The 14215-nt window shown below is 46.7% G+C and overlaps 1 protein-coding gene across 1 annotated transcript in view; it reads left to right on the forward strand.

Annotated features, from left to right (window-relative positions):
* Nucleotides 1-14215, forward strand: part of LOC115322970 — a 77469-nt gene that overhangs the window by 11581 nt on the left and 51673 nt on the right. The window contains exon 3 of the mRNA XM_040211347.1: nt 909-1296. Coding sequence (XP_040067281.1) covers nt 909-1296 — 388 coding nt within the window. The remainder of the gene's footprint in view (nt 1-908; nt 1297-14215) is intronic.

Consider the following 14215-nt stretch of genomic DNA (forward strand, 5'->3'; position numbering starts at 1 on the left):
TTCAAGGATTGTTTTATCTTTCCTTTAAGTTTGATTGCAGACGCAACTAGAATCCGATGGATTCAATGAAGCGGCGCCAAAACTGCCTCATAATTTTGGGCGTTAGCTATGACTGGCGAAATGAATCGAGTACTCTGAATCCGCCGTTATTATGCGCTTGTTTTCTGTGTGTGAATGGATTAGCAGATCATAAAAAAACCCAGAAAAACAACGAGCGCCAGGACGACACACTGTTGGCGCTGATTAGGTGTCTCCACCGGATCGTAACTTCGGCTGAGGGCGAACTTAAAGGAAAACGTATGGTAGTAAGTTTATTCACCCCATGAGGCGCTGAGGAAGTACGAGCAACGAAAAGGGAAAAGAAATTACGTGCCATCATTTATTAAACTTCTTTTTACAATTTTGTAAGCGGATAAAGCACATTCACGAGGCGTTTGAATTCCTTCGAATAACTATGACCCCTAGGTCTGAAGCATTTCTAGGTTTTCAGGTTTTTGATTTTTTTACTTATTAGCATTATAACCCCATTTCGTTTTATCTTTGTTGTGTGCTCATCTTTCTTTTCTCTGTGCTTCACTTGTGTCTGATTCGTGCTGTCTTTCTACCTTCAGAATATTGTGTTTATCGTATTTTTGTCCAGTATCCCTGCACAATAACCGCAATGTGTTTGCTGAGTACTATGAAACATATTGATTCATTAACACTAATTACATAATTTTCTGATAATTATGATTTTTGCCTGGTACTCAGAGTATTGCCTCGTTAGCGGTATTATAATAAGGGGCAAACGTTTTTGCTCATTTTTGCGATTGCATTGATTGCGCAGCGACGACCAACATTTTCTCGAATTACGGCAAACCATGACTATGCTATCAAATGTATCCCATTGCAATGTGATCTTAATGCAGACACCCCCCTGTGGCGTTCGACGTCGGCCCGGTGACGTACAGCACTGCTAAAGTACAGTCGCTAGAGTTGTCTGCAGTGTATGTCCAGACTTTTCACAACAACCAGTCTGGCGTGGTGGGCCGGGCTCAAATATCAGAGGAAATAGACCACGAAGACGAGTACATATGGACCGTCATCAATGGAGCAGATTCATCTGTCAAGGTCAAGTTCAGCCTCTCGCTTCCCCTAGTATACAGTTTCAGCTCAGAACTTTCAACAACATTGAAGACAAGTTCTGGATCCACCACGGTCGAAACACGCACTACGCGACAATGGATTAAACAAGATGTAGCAATACCCCCTGGAGCCACCATTGAAGCCAAGTGGTACGTCAACACGGCGCAAGTGGTGAGTAAAATTTAATATTTTTATTAAACCACACGTTCAATTATAACAGAACGGAGACACTCTTTGTATAACTGCATCGTTTATTGAATCACCTTTCAAGTTATGTTGAAAAATCAACAAAACGGTATTTTTCTCCCAGAAAACGCAGAATAGAAATATTTAAATAATTACTTTCGTTTACAAATTGTTCACTTCTTGTATTGTAAGATACAGGCCGCCAAATGGCCGAAAAAAAAAAACGCGCTTCTGTGAAAAACTAGCATAATTGAGCGTTGTAGAAAGTCAGTCATCCGCGTTGAGTCCCTATATAAAAATATTCTTGTGTTCACATTGGAAAAGAAGACGAGGGCCAACTGGCGCTGATGTACTATTCACGGGCTCCCGCTTTCAGAGATCTCAATCACCGGCAAAAAGTATAATCCAACAACAATTCTGGTCTCAATCAACGCAGTTCGTCGCAAGGAACAAGTGCACACCATCATCCAGCGCGTGAGTGAATTTCCCTCGGAAATATCGCTTCTCGAAGTTCCCAAGCGACGGCCGCCACGCTAAGCCTACTAACCAGGTACGCAGCATTTTACCCGGTGCTCGTGCGCTAGGCACGTGCCTTCGCCCCACGCCGCCTCCGGCTCACAACCCAAGCATGGCAACGGCCATGGAGGCAAGCGATGCTACCGGCATCCCCCTCCAAGAACAACAACCCGAACGAGACGACTGGGTAGAAATACGCAGGCGAAGATCCAAAAAGGTCAAGCCACAAAATACCGAGGCCACAATCTCAGTCTCTCAACCGACGCCGCAGAGGGCCCTAACTAGACAACCAAGACTACCTCCGCTCCCTCGAGACGATTTCAAAATTATTATTCGCCCGCGAGGAGCCTTAAATCTTGCCAACCTCGAGACTATCCACCTCTCTCGCGCCATCGCGGAGAAAACTCGGCAACATACCCGCGACCGACCAAACTCGACAACATTCCAAGTCCGCATGGACAGAATACAAAATATCGCCATCGCAAGCACCCCAAGTGAAGACCTGGCCCGACACATCAGAGACATTCCAACCCTGCGTTTTGGTGACAACGAATATGAAGTTACCGCTTATATTGCCGCCCCCGACGACTCGGCTCGCGGCGTGGTGCGTGGCATCCCGCCCGAGACCACTGGCCAAGAACTAATCGACAATCTCTACTCGCCGGGCTATGAAGTTCTTTCAGCCCGAATGATCGGAAAAACATCGACAGCTCTTATTACTTTCACCGGCAAGCAATTACCGAAATATGTCATCTTCGAGCACGCAGCACTTCCATGCAGTTGGTATCTACCTACCCGTCACGCCTGCTACATATGCCACGAGATCGGTCATCGCGCTGATGTGTGCCCAAACCCGGACACTGTTAAGTGCGTGATGTGTGGTGTTTCCAACCCAACGAAAGGCCACGAGTGTACGCCCCGATGTGCTCTATGCACAGGCGCCCACCCTACGGGCTCCAAGGAGTGCCCTAAAAAGCTGGCTCACCGCCCACCAACATCTGTCTCGAACCATCACCGAAGACGAAAGGACACTCGCGTCAACTCCCGGTCACGCTCCCGCTCCAGAGGGCCACAAAGGACGGGACCGAGGCAACGGTCTTCCTCAAGACCAAGGTCCAATTCCAGGACACGATCAAGCAACCCAAAATGCGACAAGGCACCAGCAGCACTCTGTCAACCAACAGACAACAACAGGGTGAGCTGGGCAGCGCGGCTATTCCCACAAAACAACCAAAAGAGGCAGACCACTTCCTCTTCGTCCTGCGCGCCGGATGTTAGTCAGCAGCTAACCGAAATTTTAAACCAGTTAAAGGAACTAAGGGCTGAGAATCAACAACTTAAAGAGGAGAGTCGGCAACTTAGAGAGGAGAATAGGCAACTCCGAACACTCCTTACACCCTCAAGATCCTCGCCACCCCCAGACCCCTCCCAGGTCATACCCGCAATCAAATCACATCCGGGGGAAAAAACAACCTCACCAGTGTCAGCTTCCGATGAAGTGGCTGTAATCCCCGAACCCACAGGCCCCATGCCCTCGCAAATAGGAACAGGACTAGGAGAAACACTCGTACAATCACAACAACAAATGCAACAGCAAATCATTCAGATCCAGCAGCAAATGCAGCTGTCCCAAGAGCAGTCCCAACAACAGCTGCAAGAGATGAAACAGGCGCTCCAGCACCTTCATACGCTCATTAACACTGAAGATACTGACCACGCAAACCGCAAAAAAGCAAAACTAATACCCAACCTAGAATCCCCCTCCCTTCCTACTCATACACCCGGTCATGATGAATAATCAGGCTCAACAAACTTCCCACAACCTAACCATTTGGCAATGGAATTGTCGTATGTACAAACAAAAACATGCCTCTCTTCGTCAATACATATGCGATGCCGAAACCCCCCCTGATGTCATAGCAATTCAAGAAACCGGATCGGTCCCATCGCAATCCGGCTACAACTGTCATACAACGTCCGCCGATAGTAGAGTCGCCACACTCACTGCCAAATCACTCACCACTGTTCTGCACCAAATTGATGGCAGTAACATCGACCATAACCTTATCGAGATCCTGCCTGCAAAAAGGGGTCAGATGAGTATTTTCGTGCTCAATGTCTACAGTCCACCAAGTCGACGAAAGGAGAATTTTGCCTACCTGCTCGCCGCGACTTTCAAACTAGCCAATCAGAACGGCGTCGTCATCCTGGGCGACTTTAACGCGGCGCACCCAGCTTGGGGATACGGCAAGGCGACCGTGAAAGGCAATAAATTGTGGGAGCTCATCCATCAACAGGGCCTCACAGTACACACAGACCCTGCCTGCCCTACCAGGATTGGCAACAGTGTGTCGCGGGACACGTGCCCCGACTTGACAATGACCAAGAGGCTCGCAGACGCTGAATGGTGCAACACCGAGGAAACGCTCGGAAGTGACCACTGCATTCTCATCACTACGGTCCCCCTCATTCGCAAGAACTCCTACATCAAAAAGACACGACTCGTTAATTGGGACGAGTTTCGTAAGCAGAGAGAAACCACTTCCACTTCAGAGATCATTTCCTTCGACGAATGGGTGAGCGCTCTACAACACGACGTCTCCGCTTATGCCAAAGATATCATGTTAACCGACGAACGACAAGCCGTTGACCCCCACTTACTCCATCTGTGGGAAGCTCGACGAAGCTTGATCAAGCGATGGCGTCGGCAGAAGCACAACAGGACCCTCAAAATTCGGATAGCAAGGCTCACAGAGGAGGCCGCTGATTACGCTGTGGACCTCATGCAACAGAACTGGCAACAGTTCTGCAACAGCCTACAGGGCACCCTGGGCACCGCCAAAACCTGGTCCCTGATGCGCCACCTGCTTGACCCCACCAAGAGCAAGTCAGCCACCCGGCATATTATCACAAAACTCCTACATCAATATCCAGGGACAAGCAAGGACATTCTCGACGCTCTGCGGGACAAGTACATAGGGCAACAACATCCGCCCTCTCAGCCCATGCAATACCGTGGTGCCCCCAACGCGGACCTTGATAATCCCATCACTTTGGCCGAAGTGAATCAAGCCATCCAGGCTCTTACCCGCAATACCACCCCCGGTGCGGACAAGATTACAAACCGTATCATTCGAAACCTAGACGACCCTTCCATCCAAGCCCTCACCAATTTCTTTAATCAGCATTGGGAGGAAGGCACATTACCGGCAGCGTGGAAACATGCCGATATCATCCTGATCCCCAAGACCGGCAAACCACCCAAATTGGAGAACCTGAGTCCCATCTCTCTCACTTCATGTATTGGGAAGCTATTCGAGCACGTGATACTCAACCGGCTCCAGCCATACGTCGAGAACAACAACCTTCTACCACCGACAATCTTCGGCTTTCGTCCGCACCTCAGTACGCAAGACATCCTCCTCCAACTACACGAGGATATCAATCGACAAGTCTCCGCTCACAGCACTAGAGCCATCCTGACGCTGGATCTGAAGGGGGCATTTGACAATGTGAGTCACGACATCATACTTACCAATCTCAGTGATCTAAACTGTGGTCGACGAACCTTTGCTTACATTCAAGCATTTTTACAAAACCGCACCGCCACGATCGGCATTGGCGACCTTCGGACCCAACCTCTCCCCCCTCCCAACAGGGGAACGCCACAAGGAGCGGTTCTGTCGCCTATGTTGTTTAACGTGGCGATGATGAAGCTCCCTGCCCAACTCGCAGAAATAGAGGGTGTCTATCACGCCCTCTACGCCGATGATATTACTATCTGGGCCACCTCCGGCTCTGACGGGGAGATCCAAGATGCCTTACAGCGCGCGACCGACGTGGTTCAACGGTATGCACGTGGTGGGGGTCTTCAATGTGCGCCTGAAAAATCGCAGCTGCTCATTGTAAAGAAGAAATGCCGGAACATTCCTTATGATCCGCCACAGCTTACTCTCACACTCGAGAATCAAGTCATTCCGCAAGTGACATGCATTAGGATTCTCGGCCTCTTTCTCCAACAAGACGGCGGAGGACCACACGCGCTTCAACGTCTTACGCATACCACGAATCAAATCCTTCGTATGATGGGACGAATTGCCAACAGACGACACGGCCTGAAAGAGGAAGACGCTACCCGTCTCATCCAGGCACTCATCATTAGCCGTGTAACCTACTCTGTCCCCTATTTGACCCTCAAACCTCGGGAACGAGAAAAACTCGAAGTACTGATTCGCCGGTCTTATAAACAAGCCCTCGGTCTTCCACCCGGAACCTCGACACCACGTCTCTTGTCTCTCGGCATTCACAATACCGTCGAAGAGCACATTGAAGCACACCTCACAGGTCAACGCGAACGTCTCAAGCTAACACCTGCAGGCAGGCAGGTTCTAACTCGTCTGGGCTATCCAATTCAAACCCTGGGCCACAGTGAAACAACTCCCCTCACTGCTGCTTATCGCACCAAAATTTCAGTTGCCCCAATACCCAAAAACATGCACCCCGAGTTCCATCAGGGGAGACGACAGGCTCGCGCCCGCACTCTTCAGAAGAAACTTCAATATGCCCGCCACGTCAGATACACTGACGCCGCCAGTTACCCGGGTCGACTGGCCATGGCTGTCAGCGTAATCGACGAAGACATGCGAGAAGTGACCACCGCGACCATTCCTACCTCCCTCCCACTTGAGGCAGAAGAAGCGGCCATAGCGCTCGCTATCACGTCCACCCCAGCTATCACATCTCTTTCAATAATTACTGACTCGCAGGCGGCTTGCCGTAGTTTTGTCAACGGTCGCCTCTCCAGATTTGCTCATCGAATTTTAACTAATCACCCCCCGGAACAACTCCCTACAGTAGCCTTGATATGGACGCCGGGGCATAATTCCCTGAGCGGGAACGAACGCGCACACGCGTCAGCCCGAGCTTTAACTCTCCGGGCCCCGCCACCGCAGGAAGACCCATCCCTGGTCCCCATCCCGATCCCCCTTACCTATTGTGACATCCTTCAACATCTCCGATTGAGTCGCCGCACCCTTCCTCCGCCGCACAAATCTCTAACGAGGGAGGACGCTGTAGGTTGGCGCATGTTGCAAACAAATACTTTCCCCCACCTCAGCCTCTTACATGCCATGTACCCTACAGTATACCCCACAAACAAATGTCCCCTGTGCACCGAAAAGGCTTCACTATATCACATCACGTGGGCATGCCCTAAGATTCAGGCTGCCCCCCCAGTTCCCAACCCAAACGCCGAGCAGTGGGAAGCTGCGCTGTCCAGCTGGGATCCGGACGACCAGCGTAATCTGGTCTCGCGGGCCCGTGCCGCAGCGACAGCTACAGGGGCCCTGGAATGAGGGCTCCTCTCGCCTCGGAAGAGCCAAACGAATTGTTTATTAAAAGTTTTTTTTCTCTCTCTCTCTGTTCACATTCAGCCGATTGAAAAGCACGACAGAAGAATATAGAGACGAACCTGATTTCGCCCCACCGCCGTCTCCATCCGCATATTAATGTCCGTCTGCTCTTGTCACCGAATGTGAATAGACGCGCACGTGAAGGTGGCGTCTAAACCCAGCAAAAGTGGGCGCCACTCTTCGAAGGCTGTCTACTATCAACGTGTCAACGGTAGCTTGGGGCTCTAAGCTTGGCTTCCACAGAAACTCCGCTTGGAAGAAATGAATTATAATTTTAGGTCCAAGCTTGCACTAAGCTTTGTCGGAACCGCCAATGGTTCGGCAGGCGATTGAACATACAAACAGCACCACGACACGGAAAGAGTAAAAGAAGACTTCCAGACACGCTTGCTATCGTGTCCCAAAGTGACGTCAGGAGTAAAGTGCAGTTCACACACTTCCAACCAAGTAGAACGAAGAGAGACAAGAACGGTTTTTAAGCTTCTTGCGACGTCTTGGGTCTACCTCCGCAGCAGCGCAACCGGTTCTAAGAGGTCGGAAAAGGCTTAAAAACCGGTCTGGTCTCTCTCGGTCTTACTCGGCCGCAAGGGTGTGAACGGCGCTTAAGAGTCCTATACACCAACTCATGTTTACAAACAAACCGGAGCGCCCCTAGCGGACGCCACTGGCGCCGCGCATGCGCGAGGGAGTGTGGGCAAGAAGTTCGCCGTCGCCCATAGACAAACCATTGGAAGGCGATGTTGTCGGCGTCGTGGTGAGTCCCCGTGCTCTTTTCTGCGTTGGAATTGTTGATTCTACGTCTTCCTGGCAATGTCCGATTACTTAAGTGGCCTCAGCGATATTAACGAGGCTCGTTGCACCGCAAAACGTCTCGTAAATAATGTGACATCCGGCGATTCATTTCGCGTGGGCGTCACAGCATGGGCGGTAAAGACTGATTCGCATTGAGATTCTCCTCCCTATTTTCAGTCGCGACGTCGCTCGGGCTTCGAAAAGCGTGAACCGTAGCTGAGATCGTCGGCTTTGATACTGAAAATTGTAAGCAGAATCGAACCCCGTGAATCAGGCATAACAAGTCGGTGATGGCCACTGGTAACAATGATCAACATCTCCTTGTATCTATTGTTTGCACCGAGACTACTTAACCCAACTCACCTTCTAACTAAAAAGTCTTTTGAGGCTTGCACGTACTTCTTCTCGCAGTTGCGGAGTCAACGTTTGGTCTACGGGCCGCTGTCATTTGAACGAGCAGACGACAAAAAGTCAGTGTTGGGAAGCATTTGAAGTACATTGTAGTTAAAGTACTACTTCAAGTAGGTTTAGGGAACTTGTACCTCACTTGGAGTATATTGTCTTAATATGCACTTGTACTTTACTTAAAGTACTTTTTTCTGGTACTTTCCGAGGAAAGTACAATTGCCGACTTTAAAGTACATTCCCCAAATTTGGTTTTCTTAAATTTGTATCACGAAATAATGCTTTAACTCCAAACAAATACTGGGAAAGATATTCTACCCTTACCAGAAACGTGAGAGGGCGACGCATAGCTCCGTTTGATCTGGGGCCGACTTTCCCGTAGCTTTCTGAACTCTCGCTAATTCTCGGCCGATCAGTGCGAGCGAGGAGGTTTAAAATATTAGGCGAGCAAAATTAATCGTAATGTAGCACCTGAGACTGTGGTGCGGAAAAATCAAACTTTCGAGTCGAAGAAAAAGTCAACAAAAGAGAACGTCAGAATGTTTTGAGACATTCTCTTTTGTCTTTTCTTTCGACTTGAAACTTCCTTAAATTTTTTCGCACCCCAATCTCAGGTGTCACATTATGATTAATTATCACCAGTTCGCTTGCACACTTAGTGTTTTTTTTTTATTAAGGAGAGGACACTCTTCTTTGAGAGGATTGCTTGCGGAAGCTACAAGGCTTACGTCATGCTACCTCCTAGTACATTTAACCCCCTTGGGCGCAACAATCTAATGCACGAAAATTCCTATACAGTGATTTTCAAGAATTTGGCTCAATTCCTGAAAATAAGTACTCTGTGGCCACTTTATCAAATATTTGCCACTGTTCTTGAAAAAGAGGTCACGCAGCCCTGATTACCCCCGTGCAATGCATATCAGTTAAAAAATAACTGCATAGGGAAATTAAAGGGCATCATGAACGATTGTGTTAAAATACTTGTACTTTAATTTAAAAGTACATTGTATTTATAGTACTTTACTTCAAGTACATTGCACCCACAGTACTTAATACTTTACTTGAAGTACATCACGTCTAATTTACTTGAACTTTACTTGAAGTACCTTTTGGATGTACTTTACACGACACTGCGAAAAGTAGACAAGTTTAGAAGAGCAGACGACAGTTTGAAAGATCAGGCGGCCGTTTCAACTTGAAGACGCACATAACCCGCGGGTGGTCCAGAAAACTTCGTGGTTTTCCCTCGTTCATGTTGGAACGAAACAAATAAATCTGACGACAATAAGTATCCATGAATTCAGCCCAAAGTGTTTCCCGCCACTATCTACGTTTTCGGACGAACGAAGGAGGCAAAAAACACATAAAAACTTATCTTCAAACCTATCTCGACTCTTTTTGTACACCCCCGTCACGGCGTTTTGACGAAAACGCAAATTTTGGTCTGGTTTCTTCCAAAAGATGACAGGAATGCATGTCTCGCATGGTGACTTCCACCCACAGCCCCAACCGGGAAGTGCGCCCGACGCGCCACCACCGCGGCGTGACGTAACATAGTTGAGTTCGTTTATAGTTAAACATTTGTGTTGGGCAACCGAAGGCTATCGTTCGTGTCTCGTACGTTGCTGCTCACGTCACCCAAGACTGTCCCTTAATCGCTTTTAAATAACTCCTACAGCTGGAGTCACAACGTGTATACATCATGCAAAATACAGTGTGCGTGCAGATTCGAACGCGAATCACCACTGAATCCGTACTTAGAATGCCGCATGGCAATGAGTTCAAGGAGAGTCTTGGCATGCGGCATTTGAACCACGGATATTGCGCTGACTCGTGTTCGCAGACTGTCTTTTTTATGACGTATGAGCAGTGTGACACCGACTTACTATAGTTAGATGCGTAATTTTTACTGTTGTTTTGCTCATTAAGTGCTCATTAACCCAATATCACTCTTGAAGTTCCACGAGCCATTTGAAGAACAACGTGAATTACAGACAAACCAGTAAACAGGTTTACGCTCCTTGTGGTTGAAAGTTCAGCATCAAGAAAAGTTGAACGCCACGGCGCCTTCATCGCGGTTCGTGAACTGCTGTGTCTATCAAGATTGGTTAACACCATAACAGTTTTTTCTTATTTTTATTATTTTTAGGAGGTGCCATGGGTATCAAACATTTCCATGAAGGGATACGTCGCAGCGTTGTTTGAATCACCCAATGCCTTAACATGGAAGTACTTCAATGTGAGAGACATTAAACATGAACAATTAATACACGAAGGAGATTCCGTCATATTCCAGGCAAAGGGGCTTTTTAAAGCAAAAGCAGCTCAGAGCTACCACCTTTCCACCACCCAGAAAGAATTAACGCCTCACACTGCGAGCATGGCTAAATATATTTTCGAGAAATAAAGTTCGTAAACCATGACCGAGTGTTCAACAGCCTCTTGAAGAAATAAAGAACTGAAGAAAGCGGTTCCAGACATTACTTCTCTTGCGACTGAAGAACTAAAACGTCGTCCAGTAAAGATGTGTGTACACCTTAGGCCATCCTTTTCTGAGTTATATCTTACCACACGACACTATTTTCTTCATCTACTCTACAGTATACACAGGGTGATTTTCTAAGAGTCGAAATCTTTTTAAAATCAAAAGCTGTGAAAGCTACACTTCTGCGATTTGCGCGGGTGAGTTATACGGCCAGGGTACCGAGTATAGGGGGTTAATCATGACGGGCCGTGGCATAATTAGGTACAATGCGTTAAATAAGTTTTTATTAGTGAAAATAGGCATAAGGTTCGAAATAGAAGCATGCTGAGCGTTAACCAAAACCACTAAATCAATATTTTTTTCAGAAATTATTGCGTAGGAAGGAGTAACCGTGCGCTAGTCACCTGCAAAGTATAGTAAGCGGGCTGTGTTTCCGCAGGTCTTCCAGCAAGAGCTTCTCGCTTTGCAGCAGAGGTAGCAATTACACAGAGCTCTATACTGAGGCTCTAAGTTATCGTCTTTTGCAGGCTCCGCTGCATATTCCAGTTCCTACTGGAAAGGTGCGCAACTTGGCACTCGGGCAAGCATTTTTACAGCAGAACTTTATGGTATCTTATTAACCGTTGGTCATATAACGAAAAACAATACAGCGAAAGCTATCCTCTTCGTAGATTCGGGAAGTGTTTTACTGGCAGTTGCACATATACTTGATAAGACAAATGTTGCGATGCATGTAACTTACAAAATAAATCAGGCTCTTCCATCTGGAGAGGACATTATATTTTTCAGGGTACCTGGTCATATGGGCATTGCGGGCAACTATAAGGCTGATAAATTGGCTGCATTGTCTACGATCTCGAAATAGCATCTTTAGCCTTGCCCCACCAGGAACTTATACCTCTGTTAAAAGAGCATTTCGTTCAGCATGTCAGTTGGAATGACACACTAAAACCAAACATGGTATTTGCTAAAACTAAGGAGAAACTTCAGTTGGGCTACTTTGGGAATCTGGGAGAGTTAATCTCATAGTGAACGTTATCTTGAGGTTATTGTGTGTCCCTTGAGAATTGGTGTGACACATTCGCACCTGCTTTGTGGGGAGGGTGTAAAGCAATGTAAGCCCTGTGGAGAACTGTTAACACTTATAAAACATCTTATTGCATTGTGGTGTTCATCACCACATACGTCGTTCGTGTTTCTCCGAACGTTTACAGATCATCTTCCATTCCACCCTTTGTTTTTACTTGGCAACCATGCCTCTTATACCATTTACCCGCGTTCTGAACTTTTTTTTTTAAATGACTGGCTGTTTTTACTTGTTTTAATTGGTATAATATTTTAAAATTAAATGGCTGTTTATACCAGTTTTAACATAGCGTTGAATTAGCTTCAGTTGCTTTTCTTCTAGTTTAATCTTTTTAGCCTGATAAATTCAATTTGGTGTATTATGGCCTTCGTTGCTGTACGCCATAGAAATCCCAATATTCTATCAATTAAACTACACAGTTAAAAAAAAAACAAAAAAACATAAGGGTCGTTGGTCTAAAATATATATATTTAACGGTTTAAGATAGTGTACAATTCGCAAAACAAAGGAGCAAATTATAAAACAGTTATTTTTAGAAGCGCAAATACAATTTTTGAATTTTATTATTGGCAGTATTGAAATTATTGAAACATATGCAGTTTTGTAAGCGAAAGCCGAAAGGAATTATGTCTAAAACTACATATTTTACGCCCATAAGTAGCGTGCGACTAAGACAGCAAACCAGTAAAGTTTGAATGAAGTATTCTTTTCTGAAAGCGGGATAAATAAGTTTTAATATTTTTGCATAAGAAAATTGATGGTTTATGGCGGTGATACCGGTTCAGGTGCGCGGGGATGTCCGTGTTAGTTGTATACATCTACCGTATTTACTTGAGTAAGCAATAAAGAAAAAAAAAGTATTTACTTGAGTGATAGCCGCACTGTTTATGAAGAAAACCTGAGGGTTCGCTTTTCCGCGGAGCACGCGAATTGTCCATCACCGGAATCGACAGCATGATTCCAGCTGTGTACAGGACAGAGATAACGTCTTCGCGCGAAGATACCACCTGTGAAGGCTACATTTGTTTGGAGAATCGTGTTCTCGGTCTAGTTATTCGCTATGTAATTTATGCGCTACGCGATGGTTGGTTGTATATGTGCTTTGAGGGAAAGCAGACGCAAGGGCCTTGTTCATAAATAGTGCGGGTATTGCTCGAGTAAATACGGTACTTCTTAGCGCGGGAACTAACAACGGTAATATAAAAGACTGATAATTCTATAAAACGTGTTAAATTTGGGTAGCTCGAAAACACGCCTCAGCTTTAAGTTTCAAGTTATACAGATTCATATTATTAAACCATCTAAAATACTGAAACTACGTATCTTCAATTTTGCACAAGAAAGAATAAACAGATAGGCTTTATTCTTGATGTCTGTTTTGTTCTGCTTTAATATTGTTGGTTGCCAGTTGAAAGATGTCTTATCCTGTGCTCCGTCCTATTTGTTTATTATTCTGTGCTTAAAACTGAACCTTTAACACGCTTACGTTTTCATTTTAGAAGGCTAATCCTTCATGATTTATTCACAACATTTACACTCAGATGGCAAGGAAGCTATACTATAGCTTCCTTGCCATCTGAGAATGTTCTCGTAGTTGTGATGGTGTCGTCTTGCGGAGTTGCGTGCCTACAGTGTTCTAGAGGATGTAGTAGCAAGAGCGGCGCCCGCTTACAGTGCGCCGCGTGAAAACGGTCGACGTAGATGGCCACGAGTGGCGCTGGAGTTCCGGGCCCTAGGAGAATTGGTGGCAGATGTGCGATGAGCGAAGAAGAAGGCGAAGCTGAGGCGGTACGCATCTCCCGAACGTAGCACCGTAGCACTTTTCTTTGTGGTGTAGTGGTGGAGAGTCTTCCTCGTTCCGTTGCCGTCTCGGTCATGAATGCAAGGAAAAAGACGGACACACACACAGATTTGCGCCGGTATGCAAGTCGGGCTACGCGGACAACAAGGGCAGCCGGAGCACCGACGATCGTAAGCCGTCGCTGTTTCGTGTGCCAAAGGAGCAGTGTTCTACGGAACGGCTTTCCAAGGAACGGCGTTCCTGGAACGCGTTCCTTTTAGGAGGAACGAAGGAACGCCGCCGTTCCATTTTGCATCGGTGGAACTGGAACGGGAACTGGTTACATTTTTACTGGAACGGAAAAAGGAACGGCGTTCCTTTTTTTCATCCAGTGGGGTAGTTGTCATTTCATTTCTAAGAGGGAAATT

Source organism: Ixodes scapularis, unplaced genomic scaffold, assembly GCF_016920785.2.
Source record: "Ixodes scapularis isolate PalLabHiFi unplaced genomic scaffold, ASM1692078v2 PGA_scaffold13__105_contigs__length_92229423, whole genome shotgun sequence".
Taxonomy (NCBI): Eukaryota; Metazoa; Arthropoda; class Arachnida; order Ixodida; family Ixodidae; genus Ixodes; species Ixodes scapularis.